General features: G+C 40.2%; 1 protein-coding gene across 1 annotated transcript in view; it reads left to right on the top strand.

Annotated features, from left to right (window-relative positions):
- Positions 1-7,505: 7,505 nt before the first annotated feature.
- The window catches only part of igdcc3 (immunoglobulin superfamily, DCC subclass, member 3), a 112,864-nt gene continuing 99,356 nt past the window's right edge, over positions 7,506-21,013 (top strand). The window contains exon 1 of the mRNA XM_021607201.3: positions 7,506-7,904. Within this exon, the coding sequence (XP_021462876.2) occupies positions 7,841-7,904 (64 nt within the window). The 5' untranslated portion in view covers positions 7,506-7,840. The remainder of the gene's footprint in view (positions 7,905-21,013) is intronic.

Raw genomic sequence — 21,013 nt, 5'->3', positions numbered from 1 at the left:
AATAAGGTCAGTGATGTGTTGTGTTGGAATTGCACCAAACATAAAGGCTTTGCTTTTAGGCCAAAAAGTATATTAATTTGCCATGTTTTTTTGCAATATTACTTTAGTGCCTTGTTGTATACATATGCATGTTCTGCTTTTCACTCTTGTCAGTTAGGTCATTATTGTGGAGTCACTGCAATCTTGTTGATCCAGCCTCTGTTTTCTCCCATCACAGCCATTGAACTCTTAACTGTTTTAAAATCCCCTTATGGCCTCATGGTGACATCCCTGAGCAGTTTCCTTCCTGTCCTGCAGCTCAGTTCAGAAGGACGACTGCATATTTAATACATCATTCACAGCATAATTATTGACCATGCTTGAAGATATATTCAATGTCTGATTTGTTGTGGTAACCCATCTACCAATCACTGCCCTTCTTTATGAGGCTTTCCAAAAGCATACCTGGTCTTGTAGTTGAATCTGTGCTTGAAATTCAATACTTGACTTTACAGGTGGAACTTATGGTGTATGTATGGCAGACAGAGGAAGGGATGGTCATTCGAAAATCAGTTCAACCCCTATTATTTCACACAGAGTGAGTCCATGTAACTTATGTGATTTGTTAAGCCAAATGTTACGTCTGAACTACTTTAGGCGTGCCTAAACAAATGGGTGAACACTTATGCAACAACTATATTTGAGTTGTTTAATTTGTAAACATGTGTAGAATTTTCTTTTCACTTTCACATTATGGAGTATTTTGTTTAGATCAATGACAGAACATACAATTAAATCTACTTCGATCCCACGTTGTAACGCAACAGAATGTGGAAAAAAAGTTCAAAGTGGTGTAGACTTTACATTGGCACTGTAAATAATCCTTCTGACAAACACAGATCCCCTATTATGTATTACCCTCATGTTTTCATTTCTTCCATTATAGCATTTTTAAACAAGCATCTTTATTATTTTATTGAACATAATGCATGCTTACATTTCTTATAGTTACCTTTTGTGTACCCTAACAAAATATGTTCTTCAAAATAGTCTCCACACAAGGACAAGACTGTCTTGTCATACATTGTGTGAGGCTTTTTGTCTAAATTAGAGTATGCCCATATCAAAGACTATACAGGTATAATGGGCCTGTTGTAAACGTGGCCCAAGACATTGAGTCGTATGGTCTGTCAGATGAATGAGGACTCAAGATAGTCCAGATAGGTGCTAGAACTCAGAGGCATATAGAAGAGTCTCATAACTAAAGCATTCCAGTTTTACCCTTTGAACAGACCACACTCAGGATCAGGCATGCTCAAACTTTATCTAAGCAAAAATCATGTCAACGTTGAGTTCTCATCTTACAACCCTTAAATGCATTGAAAACCCCATACATTCTCAGTCTCGTACACTACGTGCTCCTGTTTTGGCTTTTTTTTTTTTTTTTCTCAAGACGTATCCTTCTGGTCTATTGGGAACAGCGCGATCTTCAGGAAAACGTTCTCAGTCCATCTATGATCCATACAATTAGTCCAGTCATTATGGACTCAAAATTCCTTTTAGAAATGAATCATTGTGCTCTGATGAACTCATTCAGGTTAATTTAGTCAGTTACATTTTAATGAAAGGTGTCCACCCAATACAATATTTAATAGGACTGTGTGTACAGTATAACTACCAATATATTTTTTTAGACTGAGTGAAGCTGTGAGAAGGTGACTGTTTACAGTTCATTTGAATCTCACAGGCGTACAGTATGCATTGTATATATGCAACATTAGAGAAGGTGTTAAATGTTCTTTACTCACATTTCTACTGAAGCGTCTGTTTTTAACATACACACCTTGTAGTGTCATTCTCAGCTCTGTTTCAAACTCTTACTCGAGGGGCACCTATTGCAGCGGCTTTGTGTGGTCTGTTGAAAACAGAGCCAACGTTGAAGACATAAAACCGCCTCCGGCATGAAGAATGTGTGCTCTCACTGAAGAGGTCCAGTTGGTTCTTTCTACTGTTTCCTTCTAACCACATATCTTGCCGTACATAGTGTTCCTTACTGTAAGCATATTTGCCCAGAGTAAGCAGATGTGATGCTCAATGTAGTAAAATCTTGCTCTAATCTGATCAAATATGCACGTTAGTTCAATAACGGGTCCTCTCTTTTTTATATAACTTTTATCAATAGAATACCTCATTTTGTTGGTTGCTTGTTAATGTAATGAAGATCATTATGAATAAGGAGATTATGTTTATAAGAATCCTTTTGTGGGAGCCAAGCTGGCAGAAGATTAAGTAAAACTGCTTGTCTTGTCTTATCTCGGCTGGAAATATCACTTGTTGTAGTGGATTTATTTTCGACTCTAAGAATAAACACTTGAGTGGTGAGTGGATGCAGGTGCAGGGCAGGGAGGTGGGAGGGGGGTGATGTGAAGAGAGGGATGAGGGCAGGGAGGTAAGGGGCGGAGGGTGAAGGCAAGTAGGGGTGAGGTTAGGGAAAGTAGTGCAGGGAAACCCTTGTGATATCAGTGCCAAGAAGAGTGGATTTGAGGAGCGGTGATTGATTGTTGAAGAGGACCGTCTACCTGCAGGTCTTACCTCTCAGTGCAGACATTTCTGTAGAATACTGGTCTTTACTGTTCCCTACTCAGGTGGCCTGTCTTTGCATAAAACTGTAGAGGAACATGCCAGCATGCATGTACAGTGTACCCGACTCTGAAGCACGTCATTAGTTGTCAAAAAAAACCTCACCACAAACACTGATACACAGATTCTGATTAAAAAAAAAGTTTCTGCTAAATGGCATATATTATTTTGCTTTTAGTTTTGTTAAAAAAGAAAAGATCAATGTATTCTGGCTCTGTGTCCTCTCTGGTGCTTTGTGGTGAGCTACCTTGTCCAGTGATGTCACATATGTGCATTCTTCTTCTACTTCTTAACCAGCTGAACTGTGCTTTATCCTGAATGTCCAATCATAGAGGCCCTGGTCTTGTGCCACCAGCAGAACTAAGTCTTTTTTTTTTTTACAGTACATTATTTTCAATGTGTCATGTATACAACCTCTTTCACGTCATACTCACTCGCGCTATCATCGTCAACTCTTGCCGTTGGAGCACTTCTTGTGAATGAGCACTTCTATTATCTTCCTATGTGTATGTGTGCAGTGTCTTGAAAAAGAGCTTGCATTGTGAAAGTAGGATTAACATGTTGGCGGTGGTATCGCTGCGTGACAGAGGCAGTAGAGGGTGTCTATGAGTGAGTCGGTGCTACATTACGTACGTCCGGGCAGTGCTCTGATGCTCTTCTCTCCCTCTTGCACAGTGTGTCGTCACAGCCATCCTCGCTGATTAACACACCTGTCCACTGCTAAACACCTGTCCATCACTACACTTGGCCCTTCCATGTTGGCATCAGCTTTGCACAGTAATATGTCTTCCCCTTTTTATGCATTCCAGCATTGGTTTATTAAATTGTTATGGAAGTTGGGGCCATGGCAACTTCAGACTGTCAGTCTCAAAAATGTCAAGAAGTGCAATTTAACTTGGTCTTTAAAAAATTAGAGGATTTTTGTGTTAGCGATAAATTCCTGATGAAACCTTTAGTTTTGGAGGTGGCTGTAGCATATACTCTGAGTGTACTAAACATTACGATCACCTTCCTAATATTGAGTTCCACCCCTTTTGGCTGGATGTCCTTTGGGTGGTGGACCATTCTTGAGACACACAGGAAACTGTTGAGCCTGAAAAACCCAGCAGCATTGCAGTTCTTGACACACTCACACCGGTGCGCCTCACACCTACTACCATTGCGCGTTCAAAGTCACTTAAATATTTTATAATGGCCATTCACCCTCTGAATGAGACATATACATAATCCATGTCTCAATTGTCTCAATGCTTAACATGTGTCCTCCCCTTCATCTACACTGATTGAAGTGGATTAAACAAGTGACATCAATAGGGGATCATAGCTTTCACCTGGTCAGTCTAACTCATGGAAAGAGCAGGTGTTCCTAATGTTTTGTATACTCAGTGTATATATGGCTGGTCAAAGTTGTGGACATGGATGAGAAGTAATCTTGTTTTTTTAGAAGTTTATCCACACTGTGTTACCATCAGTGAACTTGTCAAACTCACAGCAACTCAAGATGTCAAGCAAACTACTGTTGTGTAAATAAAACATCTTAATAAAGAGATGAGGATAACTGAACAAAGATTTGTCTGACTGTTTGTAACCCTTCTTTGACCTCCTTCTGATCATCTTTGGTCTTGATGTTTCACTAATATTACAGTCCCATGAACAACCATGCATGGATACGTATGGCTACGGAGAGTTCTGCCTTGACTGCTCTTGGTCCTCTGTTCCCTGTGTAACCGGTGTCAGTGCCCAGCGAGCACATCAGGTGTGGCATTAGTGGGCGCGGCCAACACACCTGAACACACTTAACAAGATAGAGGATAGAGAGAGTTTTGCTGACGTGAGAAAGGAATGTATATGTTTTTAAATAACATTCTTAGAAAGTTATTTTAACTTTCTTGTTTTCTTGTGGTTTTTACGGAAAGTTTTCTTAATGTTCTGAGAACATGGTTTTAAATAGAGCCATGAGGAAACCTGCAGAAAACGTTATACTGAAGTACTGAAATTCCCACAGAAGAAAGTTGTTTCTTAAGGTTCGCTGAACATTACGTGAACATTACTTTAAATAATACCATAGGAAACCTGTGGGAAATGTTATGCTGATGTACTGAAATTCCCACAGAACGTTGTTTCATAACTATTTGAGAACATTCACAATGCCAAACCAGTTGGAGAACGTTTCTAGGACATCACCAAACAGTAAATGTAACCAACTTTTAGGGAAACGTTCTGTTAAAGTAATGAAATACCAAGAAAATAACAATATTTTGTAAAGTTCCTCAAATGTGCTGAGAATGTTCCAAAACCAAGCAAATATCCTGCACCATTCACAAAATGTCGTGGGAAGGTTGTATGCAAAATAACCATAGGACAACCACGCTCTCACCAAGCTTTAAGAAACATATGGTTCTCAGAACGTTAAGGAGTGCTTGTTTCCTTTGAAATGGGGTCTGTTTGAATCGACTAAATTGAACAGCTTTGTATGAGTTATAAAAACATGGCATGCTAGCTCCATCCTGGTGGTGCAGTGGATTCATTCCATGGATAAAAAAACAGAAAATCATAGGTTGCAATCTTACTGATGCTTTGCCACAATAAAGAAGAAATGTGTTTGCATTTTTAATACCAAACAAATTCATTTCCATGTGTCCTATCGTTGACAACAGTTAACCTAAACTAGTAGTGATAATTAAAGTCTTCCTGAAACACTAAGTGGCCTCCATAACCTTAAAATGCCCTTCAAAATATGAACATTTGGAGAACGTTCTCAGAACATTATTTAATTACCTTCAAATAACCTTTAATTTCCGTTCTCAGAACATTAACAAAACATGTGGTTTTACTGGTCAGGAAACGTATGGCTTTGTTCCCGGAACCAATGGGAAACCAAAAACGTACATTCCCACAACTCTCAATTCGTTACACCTAGGTGGAACACATGCCATACACTAAAATAGGAGAAACATTATACACACACTGTAATTATATATCAATACAAGAATAAAAAATAGCCCAACTTGTCATCTTTGAAGAACTTACTAGGAGGTATGTGTAGTTTTGTGATTACAATAGTTCACCTTAGAGAAAAACAGAGGCTTTATCTTTTAACATTTCTCACACATATCCTCTCCTACACATGACAGTCGGTTAATGTTGCAGACTTACAGTAGGTGTATTACTTGGTTCCATTAGGCTACCTCAAACTGAGGCACCAGGCGCTTAGAACAAGAGAGGGGGGTTAATAAGATGTAAATTAGAACCTCCAAGATTGCAATCACACCATAAGAGGTGGGCCTATTAAGGAAATCAAATCTGTCCATTACTAAGGATAACTCATGAAAATGTAGTTTGCATAGTAGGATTGCCTTACGCATAGTAACATAATGGAGTACAATAACAACTTTAGTAGGCCTATATAAAATCATTTTGTTGTGTTTTGGGTATATGGAGATTAAAGATACAATATTATCATGAAATGAATGAAAGTGGACAGAGTCCATGAATAGGCATATTTATATTTTTAATGCCAAAATGTGATTGAACCTTCCTGGACCATAGGCTAGGTTTACCGTATGCTATAAAGGTGTTAATGCAATATAGCAGTACACCACAGTTCATTTACAGGCTACTTTACCTATAGGCCTAGATTATAGGCATATAATCTAGGCCTACTCGCAACATATTCTGAAATATCACCTTCTAAATTTACAGTTACAGTAACTGTAGTCTGGATAACAGTATTTTTTAGCTAACATTCCACTCCTGTCATTTGCCAAAGAGACTGGCCTTTCAGCAATCTCAACGTTCAATATGCATCCGGATTTACGGTGCAGTTGCTGATTGGTAATTGGAAACATAGAGATCCTATTCAGTTCTTGTAATTCTTAATTATATGGTTGGAAACAACATTGATATATTCCATGACAACGTTATGGAAGATGGGGTGCGCGCAAACTTGGCGCAATATAGAATTTGAATTTTAAGAACAACAAGAAACAATGTGAGGAGGTAGGATCAATGAAATATCATGTTGTTTAAATGGCGAGAGAGTACTCCGTAATGAGAAAGATATAATGATATATGGAAAAATACAAGATTTTCAAGATTTAATCGAGCTACGTTTGCTTCAGTAGCATCCCATTAATGAGAGGAAAGAAACACAAAACTCACCTGTCTTCATTCCTCGCACATAAGGATAAGCAAGGAGTGGAATATAATAGCTGAACAGAGGCGGCAACTACGCTATAACGGCGCTTCAATTGGGGAATTCCACCTAGTGATGCTCTGCTGGTAAGTTGCAATAATGTTCATCACCGTTAGATGTCACTCCTCTTCTCTTGGTCGACAATGTAACATCTTTTTTTTTCAACGATGTGATCCGAAAGTGGTCCAGAATAATTGATGGACAATAAATCACTGAAATGTCGAGCAGCATAAGGGGTGATTTGTGAGCGCACTTTGCCATTGTTGTTTTCATTTCAGATTTTAACACCTTCAACAAAAATCATGTTATTTTCATTTCAGATTTTGACACCTTCACCAAAAATTATATTTCAGTTATTTGTCCTTTGACTAACATGTATCATTATATTTCATAATACTAGTAATACAACTCAACAGATAACAGCATTGTTCGAATATTATTCACAACATTAAGTATTATTATTTGAATTATTGTATTATTATAAGCCTAAACTACACATTAGAAAACATGAAATTAATGTTAGTTTATACATTTGGCTTAGCCTATAACGATGGGAATAAATTATTTGGATACAGTACTCTAATGGTACAAATTATGGTCTAATATTTGTTTTAAATATAGATCCACTTGCAAACTAAGCATAGCTTAATAGTGGCTTTACTATATGCCTTGTGAGTGCAGCGGTCTGGTCGCTTTTGTTCCCAGAGTAGAGACTCCTAAAAAAAAAAATTGCGAATGCAGTAGAGGGAGGAGGGGAGACAGATGGAAGAGAAGTGTAGTTCGTGGTAAAAGCTACAACGTGGATATGTGTGTGAGGCAGCGGCTCTGGGATACAGAGGTATAGAGGAGAGAGCACGAGATGCTGACAGATTCCTGATAGATGTGCAAAATGGCGCAAGCAAGTTCTACCCCTGCGAGCCACCAATTGTTGTAGCTCGGAACATGAAGAGCTAGCCGTATGTCTGTTTTCTTCTGATCGCCTCACGTTGTTTTTTCAAGTATCGTAATATATTTCAAAGTGATTAAATGGCTACCAGAAGGCTCTGCCTTGTTCCATGCATTTTTGGATTACTCCTCAACGCTTTAGTCGGTAAGTGTTTATTGATATCCTTTCTAGGCTACTACTACCTCTGCAGGATAACACCTTTTTGGAACGGAACCGCCTTTTCCCCCTTTCAGAAGCTGGTGCTGCAGACCAAAGATATTGCATAATATCTAGCCCTATATATTTCTATACCGTCTCCGCTGCAGACATGGTTGAACGAAACTATAGAAGCACTGACCATCTCGGCTGGCCGAGAACTTGAACATATTATTCTCTTGCGTTTATTCCTTGAACGTTCATCTTCTTTTGGGGAATTCAGTTCCGTGTGTATTATATTGGTGTGTTTGTGAGTGTGTGCTATATTGGTGTGTTTTTGAGTGTGTGCCAATGGAATTTAGAAACCGATATTTGTTCATCAATGATCTCACACTTGAGTAGGCGGTGATGTGTAGCTGGCACGAACTTGTTTGACACTCTGAAAATATTATCATATTAGCCTATATAACAGCATGGATGTTGCTTAAAAAAATAATCTTGAATCCATGCGCCCTTTGGTTATATTGTATGTAGCCACGTGCAGCATACTTCGTCCTAGAAACCACATAGGTTAACCCACATAGGGTCTGTTGCATAATTGTATAATAACCTCACACCCGGAAAATGATATAGGCAGATGATGATGGTGATGATGATGATGATGATGATAGGCTCCTACCATTGTAGCCTACGACTTGAACCAAGAAAAAGTGGTAGGCTAATAATGATCATAATTATGATGATATTGATAATTATAATAATAATAGCCTAATAATAGGCCTAACAATAATAATAACAACAATAGGTTATGAGATGATTTTGATTTTATGATGTTTAAGTAGGCTGTCCTATTAATTGAATGCATTAAAAATAAGATTTATAATTGTTTATACCCATTATGGTCCATGTGGTTCTTAGGTGTGTGTGTGTGTGTGTGTGTGTGTGTCCTGTTGTGTTGATTTGTGCCAAATACAATCTTTGTGCCAAAGAGTGCCTGAAAGACTAGTATCTCTTTCCTTTCTTTCTTGGCTGTGGTCACTATGAATCATTACCATTGATGCACACAAACCAGCCTTTTATGCATTTAGGGAATGTTATTGCTTAAAAAAAAAAGTTCTGCCACTTGTCTGCATAGAGCATATTAGCCTTTTTTTTTTAAATCAGAGCACTGATGCGCTTATCATCTGTCATAGGGGGAGATAGCTTTAATTGACTGAGTCTTTGTGTAGTCAATTTATTGCTGTGAGAATGAATAAAAAGGCAGCAGTTATTGCCCGCTGAGGAGAATATTTGTACAGATGAACTTCTTTTTAAAATGTTCTTGGCTCCTTTGTTCAGTATGATTGACAGTTTTTAGTCCCTCAATGCGAGGCCCCATTTCCCAGCATGTAACCCGGATAGAGGGATGCTTCTATGATGAGCATCATGCCATAGAGACCCACAGGAGCACACCACCCATGTAATCACATTTCCACTAAAGGCTGGAGCAGTAGTAAAGAGGGTGAGAAAAGAGGAGTGAAGGAGTAAGGAAGGAGGAGTGAAGGAGTAAGGAAGTAGGAGTGAAGGAGTAAGGAAGGAGGAGTGAAGGAGTAAGGAAGTAGGAGTGAAAGAGGAAGGAAGGAAGAGTGAAGGAGTAAGGAAGTAGGAGTGAATGAGTAAGGAAGGAGGAGTGAAGGAGTAAGGAAGTTGGAGTGAAAGAGGAAGGAAGGAAGAGTGAAGGAGTAAGGAAGGAGGAGTGAAGGAGGAGTGAAGGAGTAAGGAAGGAGGAGTGAAGGAGTAAGGAAGGAGGAGTGAAAGAGTAAGGAAGGAGGAGTGAAGGAGTAAGGAAGGAGGAGTGAAAGAGTAAGGAAGGAGGAGTGAAAGAGTAAGGAAGGAGGAGTGAAGGAGTAAGGAAGGAGGAGTGAAGGAGTAAAGAAGGAGGAGTGAAAGAGTAAGGAAGGAGGAGTGAAGGAGTAAGGAAGGAGGAGTGAAAGAGTAAGGAAGGAGGAGTGAAGGAGTAAGGAAGGAGGAGTGAAAGAGTAAGGAAGGAGGAGTGAAGGAGTAAGGAAGGAGGAGTGAAAGAGTAAGGAAGGAGTAAGGAAGGAGGAGTGAAAGAGTAAGGAAGGAGGAGTGAAGGAGTAAGGAAGGAGGAGTGAAGGAGAAAGGAAGTAGGAGTGAAAGAGGAAGGAAGAGTGAAGGATTAAGGAAGGAGGAGTGAAGGAGTAAGGAAGGAGGAGTGAAGGAGTAAGGAAGTAGGAGTGAAAGAGGAAGGAAGGAAGAGTGAAGGAGTAAGGAAGGAGGAGTGAAGGAGTAAGGAAGGAGGAGTGAAGGAGTAAGGAAGGAGGAGTAAAGTAGTAAGGAATGAGGAGTGAAGGAGTAAGGAAGGAGTAAGGAAGGAGGAGTGAAGGAGTAAGGAAGGAGGAATGAAGGAGTAAGGAAGGAGGAGTAAATTAGTAAGGAAGGAAGAGTGAAGGAGTAAGGAAGGAGGAGTGAAGGAGTAAGGAAGGAAGAGTGAAGGAGTAAGGAAGGAGGAAGGAAGGAGGAGTGAAGGAGTAAGGAAGGAGGAGTGAAGGAGTAAGGAAGGAGGAGTGAAAGAGTAAGGAAGGAGTAAGGAAGGAGGAGTGAAAGAGTAAGGAAGGAGGAGTGAAGGAGTAAGGAAGGAGGAGTGAAGGAGTAAGGAAGTAGGAGTGAAAGAGGAAGGAAGAGTGAAGGATTAAGGAAGGAGGAGTGAAAGAGTAAGGAAGGAGGAGTGAAGGAGTAAGGAAGGAGGAGTGAAGGAGTAAGGAAGGAGTAAGGAAGTAGGAGTGAAAGAGGAAGGAAGGAAGAGCGAAGGAGTAAGGAAGGAGGAGTGAAGGAGTAAGGAAGGAGGAGTGAAGGAGTAAGGAAGGAGGAGTAAAGTAGTAAGGAAGGAGGAGTGAAGGATTAAGGAAGGAGTAAGGAAGGATGAGTGAAGGAGTAAGGAAGGAGGAATGAAGGAGTAAGGAAGGAGGAGTAAATTAGTAAGGAAGGAAGAGTGAAGGAGTAAGGAAGGAGGAGTGAAGGAGTAAGGAAGGAAGAGTGAAGGAGTAAGGAAGGAGGAAGGAAGGAGGAGTGAAGGAGTAAACATGATGCATACATTTTTTATTTGAGGCCTTTGAGTTCTTTGTGTGTGGCTCGTGAGTGACTTATAAGGGAGTTGTGATGTATTCTAGCCGCCACATTTAAGAGAAATGAAATCGTTTCAATTGATTTGTTTCACTAATCCTGCAATAATTGAATCACTTTTTGTGCCGTTTAAAGTTTCAGTCAATATGAGGAACCACTGAGGTAAGAACCACTGAGGTAAGAAGGTGTATGGTTAGAAGCTGTAGTGAAGCTTGAATAGAACAGTCCGTTGTTTGTTTTCATCCTGCAAGGTATGACCAGAGAGGTGTGCACTGTTAGATGTTTGTTCAAAATAAAGACAAATAGCAACAGTAACAACAGCAACAACAAAAAATTATATTGGCTGAGCAACAGCCACGTCTCCCAATTAGCATCAATCTTTCTTATTGGTTGTTTGGATTTGAATCGTGAAACAAATTATTTTGTTAGTCACATTCACTATAAGGATGCTATTGTTGTTTACTTGTGTTATTCTTGTGAGGTTCATCTTGGACCCTGTAATATAATTTGTAGGCTAGCCATAGACTGCACACAAAACTGTTATTCTTCTGTGTTAGTTTGGTGAAAGATGAGTAGTCTACACAGAGACCTCAGGTGCACCTATCCCATAGGGAATGACCATGTGTTGACAATGTTATGGACACATGTCAGACCGCCGGACTAGAGGGAACTAGACATAGGAATATTGTTGATTGAAGCAGGTGGGAGTTAATGCATTAGCCAGGGTGAGTCATCATCACAATGCAAACACAGTTGTAATTTGTATGAAATGTACATTTTCTTCGAGCTTATAGTGGGATTATTGTTAGTAGATATTTCTTGTCAATATCATCTTCCTGGTGTTGGGATTTAGTCTGTGGGTCAGCTTATTGCTTTGATAATTGAAAGGTGAAGGGCACCCTGTTGCAGCTGTGTGTGTGTGTGTGTGTGTGTGTGTCTGTGTGTGTGTGTGTGTGTGTGTGTGTGTGTGTGTGTGTGTGTGTGTGTGTGTGTGTGTGTGTGTGTGTGTGTGTGTGTGTGTGTGTGTGTGCGTGCGTGCGTGCGTGCGTGCGTGCGTGCGTGCGTGCGTTCGTTCATGCGTCTGTGAGTGTGTGTGCATGTACGTGTGCCCGTGTCTGTGTGTTTATAGTATGAGGAGCAAAAGGAAGGTTCATAATGATTCATAATTGACATGGGTAGATTCCTGTGGCTAGGTATACAAACATATAGTCTTTACTTACAGGGTCTACCCTAGAAATAAAGATAATGTTTTGATCTCCCACGGCAAAGTGCTATAAAAATAGCTTTTTACTTTAGACCATAGAATTACCGTTATGGATGTTATGGGTGTTACAGAGTCTGATTGGCTGCTGTCAGATATAGTCTGTGAGGTTGTAAGGATAAGGTCAAAACATGGATAGCCATTTCAAAGGAAGGACTTGACCGAACACAAAAACTATAATTTTATTGTTATTTCCATTATTAGGAAAAAGGAAAAAAAAAAAAAAAACAGAATCTGAAACGGAGTCTAATTTCTTGATCGAAGTCTAGCATTATATATTTTTTGTCAACAGAAGCCATACTACCTTAGAACTACATAATTACAGGTAGCCTTAATAGTATACTGCATAGGCTAAGGCCAGGCACCACACCGAATACAGTATTTTCTAAATCTATGTATACGTACAGTGGGGAGAACAAGTATTTGATACACTGCCGATTTTTCAGGTTTTCTTACTTACAAAGCATGTAGAGGTCTGTAATTTATATCATAGGTACACTTCAACTGTGAGAGATGGAATCTAAAACAAAAATCCAGAAAATCACATTGTATGATTTTTAAGTAATTAATATGCATTTTATTGCATGACATAAGTATTTGATCACCTACCAAACAGTAAGAATTCCGACTCTCACAGACCTGTTAGTTTTTCTTTAAGAAGCCCTCCTGTTCTCCACTCATTACATGTATTAACTGCACCTGTTTGAACTCGTTACCTGTATAAAAGACACCTGTCCACACACTCAATCAAACAGACTCCAACCTCTCCACAATGGCCAAGACCAGAGAGCTGTGTAAGGACACCAGGGATAAAATTGTAGACCTGCACAAGGCTGGGATGGGCTACAGGACAATAGGCAAGCAGCTTGGTGAGAAGGCAACAACTGTTGGCGCAATTATTAGAAAATGGAAGAAGTTCAAGATGACGGTCAATCACCCTCGGTCTGGGACTCCATGCATGATCTCACCCCGTGGGGCATCAATGATCATGAGGAAGGTGAGGGATCAGCCCAGAACTACACGGCAGGACCTGGTCAATGACCTGAAGAGAGCTGGGACCACAGTCTCAAAGAAAACCATTAGTAACACACTACGCCGTCATGGATTAAAATCCTGCAGCGCACGCAAGGTCCCCCTGCTCAAGCCACCGCATGTCCAGGCCCGTCTGAAGTATCCCAATGACCATCTGGATGATCCAGAGGAGGAATGGGAGAAGGTCATATGGTCTGAACTCCACTAGCCGTGTTTGGAGGAAGAAGAAGGATGAGTACAACCCCAAGAACACCATCCCAACTGTGAAGCATGGAGGTGGAAACATCATTCTTTGGGGATGCTTTTCTGCAAAGGGGACAGGACGACTCTACCGTATTGAGGGGAGGATGGATGGGGCCATGTATCGCGAGATCTTGGCCAACAAACTCCTTTACTCAGTAAGAGTATTGAAGATGGGTCGTGGCTGGGTCTTCCAGCATGACAACGACCCGAAACACACAGCCAGGGCAACTAAGGAGTGGCTCCGTAAGAAGCATCTCAAGGTCCTGGAGTGGCCTAGCCAGTCTCCAGACCTGAACCCAATAGAATGTCTTTGGAGGGAGCTGAAAGTCCATATTGTACAGCGACAGCCCCGAAACCCGATGGATCTGGAGAAGGTCTGTATGGAGGAGTGGGCCAAAATCCCTGCTGCAGTGTGTGCAAACCTGGTCAAGAACTACAGGAAACGTATGATCTATGTAATTGCAAACAAAGGTTTCTGTACCAAATATTAAGGTCTGCTTTTCTGATGTATCAAATACTTATGTCATGCAATAAAATGCTAATTAATTACTTAAAAATCATCCAATGCGATTTTCTGGATTTTTGTTTTAGATTCCGTCTCCACAGTTGAAGTGTACCTATGATAAAAATGACAGACCACTACATGCTTTGTAAGTAGGGAAAACCTGCAAAATCGGCAGTACATCAAATACTTGTTCTCCCCACTGTGTATCAAAATGTCCATTACAAGTTGAATGTAGACACAAATATGAGATTATTATTATTACACATTTTCTTGAAATATTGTATTCAAATATGTAAATGAAGCAATATACATGTAATTGCCAAAATAAAGGAAACTCCAACATAAAGCGTCTTAATAGACTGTTTGGCCACCACGAGCCAGAACAGATTCAATTCACCTTGGCATATATTCTACTAGTGTTTGGAACTCTATTGGAGGGATGTGACACCATTCTTCATGACCCTAAGCATGATGGGATGTTAATAGCTTAATTAATTCAGGAACCACACCCGTGTGGAAACAACTGCGTTCTTTCTTCCAATATACTTTGTATACCTAGTTTACTTAAGTGTTTCCATTATTTTGGCAGTTACCTGTACATGTGCCTATTCTGCCAACCAGTGGTGTAAAATATTTAAGTAAAAATACTTTAAAGTACTACTAGTGTATTTTGGGGGGGTATCTGTACTTTACTTTACTATTTACTATTTACAGTGGGGCAAAAAAGTATTTAGTCAGTCACCAATTGTGCAAGTTCTCCCACTTAAAATGATGAGAGAGGCCTGTAATTTTCATCATAGGTACACTTCAACTATGACGGACAAAATTAGAAAGAAAATCCAGAAAATCACATTGTAGGATTTTTAATGAATTTATTTGCAAATTATGGTGGAAAATAAGTATTTCGTCAATAGCAAAAGGTTATCTCAATACTTTGTTATATACCCTTTGTTGGCAATGACAGAGGTCAAAAGTTTTCTGTAAGTCTTCACAAGGTTTTCACACACTGTTGCTGGTATTTTGGCCCATTACTCCATGCAGATCTCCTCTAGAGCAGTGATGTTTTGGGGCTGTTGCTGGGCAACACGGACTTTCAACTCCCTCCAAAGATTTTCTATGGGGTTGAGATCTGGAGACTGGCTAGGCCACTCCCGGACCTTGAAATGCTTCTTACGAAGCCACTCCTTCGTTGCCCGGGCGGTGTGTTTGGGATCATTGTCATGCTGAAAGACCCAGCCACGTTTCATCTTCAATGCCCTTGCTGATGGAAGGAGGTTTTCACTCAAAATCTCACGATACATGGCCCATTCATTCTTTCCTTTACACGGATCAGTCGTCCTGGTTCCTTTGCAGAAAAACAGCCCAAAGCATGATGTTTCCACCCCCATGCTTCACAGTAGGTATGGTGTTCTTTGGATGCAACTCAGCATTCTTTGTCCTCCAAACCCGACGAGTTGAGTTTTTACCAAAAAGTAATATTTTGGTTTCATCTGACCATATGACATTCTCCCAATTTTCTTCTGGATCATCCAAATGCTCTCTAGCAAACTTCAGACGTACTGGCTTAAGCAGGGGGACACGTCTGGCACTGCAGGATTTGAGTCCCTGGCGGCGTAGTGTGTTACTGATGGTAGGCTTTGTTACTTTGGTCCCAGCTCTCTGCAGGTCATTCACTAGGTCACCCCGTGTGGTTCTGGGATTTTTGCTCACCATTCTTGTGATCATTTTGACCCCACGGGGTGAGATCTTGCGTGGAGCCCCAGATCGAGGGAGATTATCAGTGGTCTTGTATGTCTTCCATTTCCTTCAAACCAAGCTGCTTACATTATTGCAGATTCAGTCTTCCCAGCCTGTTGCAGGTCTACAATTTTGTTTCTGGTGTCCTTTGACAGCTCTTTGGTCTTGGCCATAGTGGAGTTTGGAGTGTGACTGTTTGAGGCTGTGGACAGGTGTCTTTTATACTGATAACAAGTTCAAACAGGTGCCATTAATACAGGTAACTAGTGGAGGACAGAGGAGCCTCTTAAAGAAGAAGTTACAGGACTGTGAGAGCCAGAAATCTTGCTTGTTTGTAGGTGACCAAATACTTATTTTCCACCATAATTTGCAAATAAATTTATTAAAATTCCTACAATGTGATAGTACCTATGATGAAAATTACAGGCCTCTCTCATCTTTTTAAGTGGGAGAACTTGCACAATTGGTGGCTGACTAAATACTTTTTTGCCCCACTGTATATATCATACTTTTATTTCACTACATTCCTAAAGAAAATCATGTACATTTTACTCCTTATGTTTTCCCTGAAACCCAAAAGTAATTGTTACATTTTGAATGCTTAGCAGGACAAGAAAATGGTCCAATTACACACTTCTCAAAAGAACTTGGAGTGTGCCCCTGCTACTCCCTCCCCCCCAAAAATGAATGGTGCCATCTGGTTTGCTTAATATAAGGAATTTGAAATGATTTATACTTTTACTTTTGATACTTAAGTATATTTTAGCAATTATATTTACTTTAGATACTTAGTATATTTAAAACTGAATTATTTTAGACTTTTACTCAAGTAGTATTTTACTGGGTGACTTTCCTTCATTAACACGTCAACTTCATAACAAACACTGGGGGACATCTATAAGCGGCAAAACCAGCTCTGTGTGCCCTTTCCAAAAATAATTAAATACATGTATGATTGACCCCCCCAAAAATATTTAGGTGATTCCATGCAAGGATAGCCCCAAAAAGTTTTTCTTGTATCTCAGATTGTTCTGGCATTTCTCACATAGAAACTTAATTCGGAAGGATGGATGTTTGACATGCTTTTTTATTTGTATCACAAACCATTTTTGAGAAAATCATGATGAAAGTGGCCATTTTAGGCCCTTTTTAGACCTGTACATGCCTACTGTAAGACCCTATGATCTGTGAACTGTACATGATACTGTCAAGGCTGTGGGTAAGTGGTGAAAGGAGTCAGGCGCAGGAGAGCTGAGATGCGTGGACAAGGTATTTAATACAAAAAAACACCAGTATAAACACAATACTATGGTGCTGGAAAAATACAAATAAATATAAATAAACAGGCGTCATAACAAAACCCGGCAACAATCTACCAGCTGTCAGATACAGCCTTAAAATAAAACAAACACGCACACAAATATGGGGGAAACCCGAGGGTAAATAAACAAAGACAAAACAAATGGAAAATGAAAAGTGGATCGGTGATGGCTAGAAGGCCGGTGACGTCGACCGCCGAACGCCGCTCGAACTAGGAGAGGGACCGACTCCGATGGAAGTCGTGACAGATACAGACAACATCTTGTGGTCACTTTTTATAGTTTGCTCTAAAATATTGAGAATGAATAGAATCTGAAAAACACATTTTCACATGAATTATTCGACATAAAAAGTACCCTTTTTAATTTAGCTTATTTTATACATATTGTTTGGAACAAAATACTTTTCAAACATTTCAAACATATTTCCAGAGTGGTCTCTGGTACGTTTGAAGATAAGACATATTATAGTATGAGAAATTGACATTATAGGTCATTAACCAATCACAGCCCTCCTTTGGGATTGTACATTCAGCAAATCACCAGCGGAGAGAGTTCCCTTTGAATCCATTTTCCCATTCACTATGGTGGTGGTGCTCATAACTTAACAGTTAGCATAGAGCCCACTCTGGAAATCTGATGTAAACAATGTCTTATACTGAACAACATCAAAAAGGGCACTTTTGAGATGTTAATATTTTTAATGTTGAATAAATGTATGTTTTTAGAATCTGGACATACTCCGTATTTTAGAGCACACTATAAGGTGTAAAAAAGAAAACCAAAATTGTTGCCTGTATCATGGACGAGTTGGCAATGGATGGTAGCCTACAGGGTTGAGTAGACTTGGCATTGAAACTGAGGAAGAGGTGGATGAGAGAGCCTTGCTATTTCACTGAGAAGGTGAAATTTAAGAGTGGAGAAAGGGATGAGACAAAGATCAGGTCCTGCTTCTGATATCTAAACAGTGTGAGGGATGACGAGATGGGTGGCTCCCGATACAATATTGCTATTTAAACGCTTAACACGTTTACCCTCATAATGTACTGTTATTGTGTGAGATGATTAGAGTTTTTAAAAAGTCTCTGTTTTTTTGTGCATCTGTAATTGAGACCTGCCTCTTGATTGCATTGTAATGATCTGATCCAGATCTGTGACTGTATGGGTCTGATTAAACAACAACAGCAGTGGCTGCTGAAATTGAAGTGCCTCGTGTGACAAGGGACAAATTACCCAGGAGTGAGGAAATTATGGAAGCATTAAGTATGCATTGTTCTGCAGTGTTCAGGATGCTCACTGTCTGTGATTGATAAAACCAAGCTTTTTATGTTTTTGCACCACAACAGATTGTGCTGTGATGCAGCTATGACCGCTTGATTTCTAACAATGTTGAATAGAGCTTGGTTATTATTTAGCCAACTGCAGCAGTTTGGCTGTGAGGCTGTGGATGCCTCCCTCCCTCTAGTCCTTTGTACAGTAGCACGGTGGGCTTAATTGAATGCCAGTAGTAAGCCTGAGCGCGAGCCACACTTAGCCACCACTAGTCTCTCTCAGCCTGGCAGGCTTCTGGTCTCCCACGGTGGTAATCCTAAACCCCAGGGTGCCCTTCCCCTTGTTAAAGGGAGCATTAAGAGGAGGGGTCTGCCTGACTGTGTGTGCCTCTTTCTCAGTCTCTTTGACAGTGTGTCAATGCTCTGACCTCTGGCATCTACAGCTGTGCTGGCCTCTCTTCTCCTGTTCCACACAGCACAACACCCAGCAGCACAGCACACAACACACACATGGCCAGCTATAGCTTAGCTAGGTGCTCAGTGCTTCTGCTGTGCCCATGTGCTGGTAATGCTGTCCACCTCTCTCTGTTTCTCTCTCTCTCTATCCTCTCTCTCTCTTCTGTCTGTTATTTCACCTCTCCTCTTCTCCTTTTTTTCCAAAGACAGTGTTGGAACTAGAGGTCGACCGATTAATCGGAATGGCCGATTAATTAGGGCCGATTTCAAGGTTTTATAACAATCGGAAATCGGTATTTTTGGGCATCGATTTGGCCGATTTAAAAAAATATTTTTTATTTAATCTTTATTTAACTAGGCAAGTCAGTTAAGAACACATTCTTACCTTCAATGACGGCCTAGGAACGGTGGGTTAACTGCCTCGTTCAGGGGCAGAACGATAGATTTTCACCTTGTCAGCTCGAGGGATCCAATCTTGCAACCTTACAGTTAACTAGTCCAACGCAATAACGACCTGCCTCTCTCTCGTTGCACTCCACAAGGAGACTGCCTGTTACGCAAATGCAGTAAGCCAAGGTAAGTTGCTAGCTATCATTAAACTTATCTTATAAAACAATCAGTCAATCATAATCACTAGTTAACTACACATGGTTACTAGATATTATCTAGCGTGTCCTGCGTTACATATAATCTGACTGAGCAGTGGTGGTAGGTGGTAGGCAGAAGCAGGCGCGTAAACATTCATTCAAACAGCACTTTCTTTGCGTTTTGCCAGCAGCTCTTCGTTGACTCAGCAGCTCTGAGTCAAGCATTGCGCTGTTTATGACTTCAAGCCTATCAACTCCCGAGATGAGGCTCGTGTAACCGAAGTGAAATGGCTAGCTAGTTAGCGCACGCTAATAGCGTTTCAAACGTCACTCGCACTGAGCCTTGGAGTGGTTGTTTCCCTTGCTCTGCATGGGTAACGCTGCTTTGAGAGTGGCTGTTGGTGATGTGTTCCTGGTTTGAGCCCAGGTAGGAGCGAGGAGAGGGATGGAAGCTATACTGTTACACTGGCAATACTAAAGTGCCTATAAGAACATCCAATAGTCAAAGGTTAATGAAATACAAATGGTATAGAGGGAAATAGTCCTATAATTCCTATAATAACTACAACCTAAAACTTCTTACCTGGGAATATTGAAGACTCATGTTAAAAGGAACCACCAGCTTTCATATGTTCTCATGTTCTGAGCAAGGAACTTAAACGTTAGCTTTCTTACATGGCACAAATTGCACTTTTACTTTCTTCTCCAACACTTTGTTTTTGCATTATTTAAACCAAATTGAACATGTTTCATTATTTATTTGAGGCTAAATTGATTTTATTGATGTATTATATTAAGTTAAAATAAGTGTTCATTCAGTATTGTTGTAATTATCATTATTACAAATAAATTGTAAAAAAATCGGCTGATTAATCGGTATCGGCTTTTTAGGTCCTCCAATAATCGGTATCGGCGTTGAAAAATCATAATCGGTCGACCTCTAGTTGGAACCAGTCATGAATGTTCCATGTGGACATTAATTTTGAATGTCTTGGAGGCAGTCATCAGTGCTTTGTGAGAGTCCACAGACCTCCGAGTCTATCTGATGACATTGATGAGCCAATCAGTCAAAGCTCTCATTTGAAATGCTGCATGACCCTGCTCTCTCTCCATGCTTTATTCATTTACAACAACAAAAATTCATTGAATTCATCAGCTTCCTGTTCAGCTAAAAGGACACACTCCAACGCATTCATGAATGGCTCATCGCTGTGAAATACATTAATAAAGCCATGTTCTGCTGCTCTTGAAATCACTGACATGATAATAACACGAATTCAGTTTGTTGATGTTACTATAGGCGATGAAACACTACTTGCATTGAGACTTTATCTGTGTTTCTGATGCTGGATGACATCTATTAATGCCCTGTAACAGTTTTGAAGGCTTGACATGAACATCCCTTCTATATCCAGAGGTCAGAAACAGAGCCCCCTCTGTCTCCTTAGAAAATGTAGTATGTAACACTTTTGTATCATCTAATTCTTTATTTGTGTCCAGAAGCTTTTTAGTGTATAATGGGTGTTGTAGCTTCCAACATTGTTTTGCCCATAACAGGAAGCGTGACTGATTGCCTCTGTACCC

This window comes from Oncorhynchus mykiss, chromosome 6, assembly GCF_057628025.1.
Source record: "Oncorhynchus mykiss isolate SJ-2025 chromosome 6, ASM5762802v1, whole genome shotgun sequence".
Classification (NCBI taxonomy): domain Eukaryota; kingdom Metazoa; phylum Chordata; class Actinopteri; order Salmoniformes; family Salmonidae; genus Oncorhynchus; species Oncorhynchus mykiss.
Note: the sequence above shows the minus strand (reverse complement) of the source record. Positions and strands in the feature narration are given on the sequence as shown.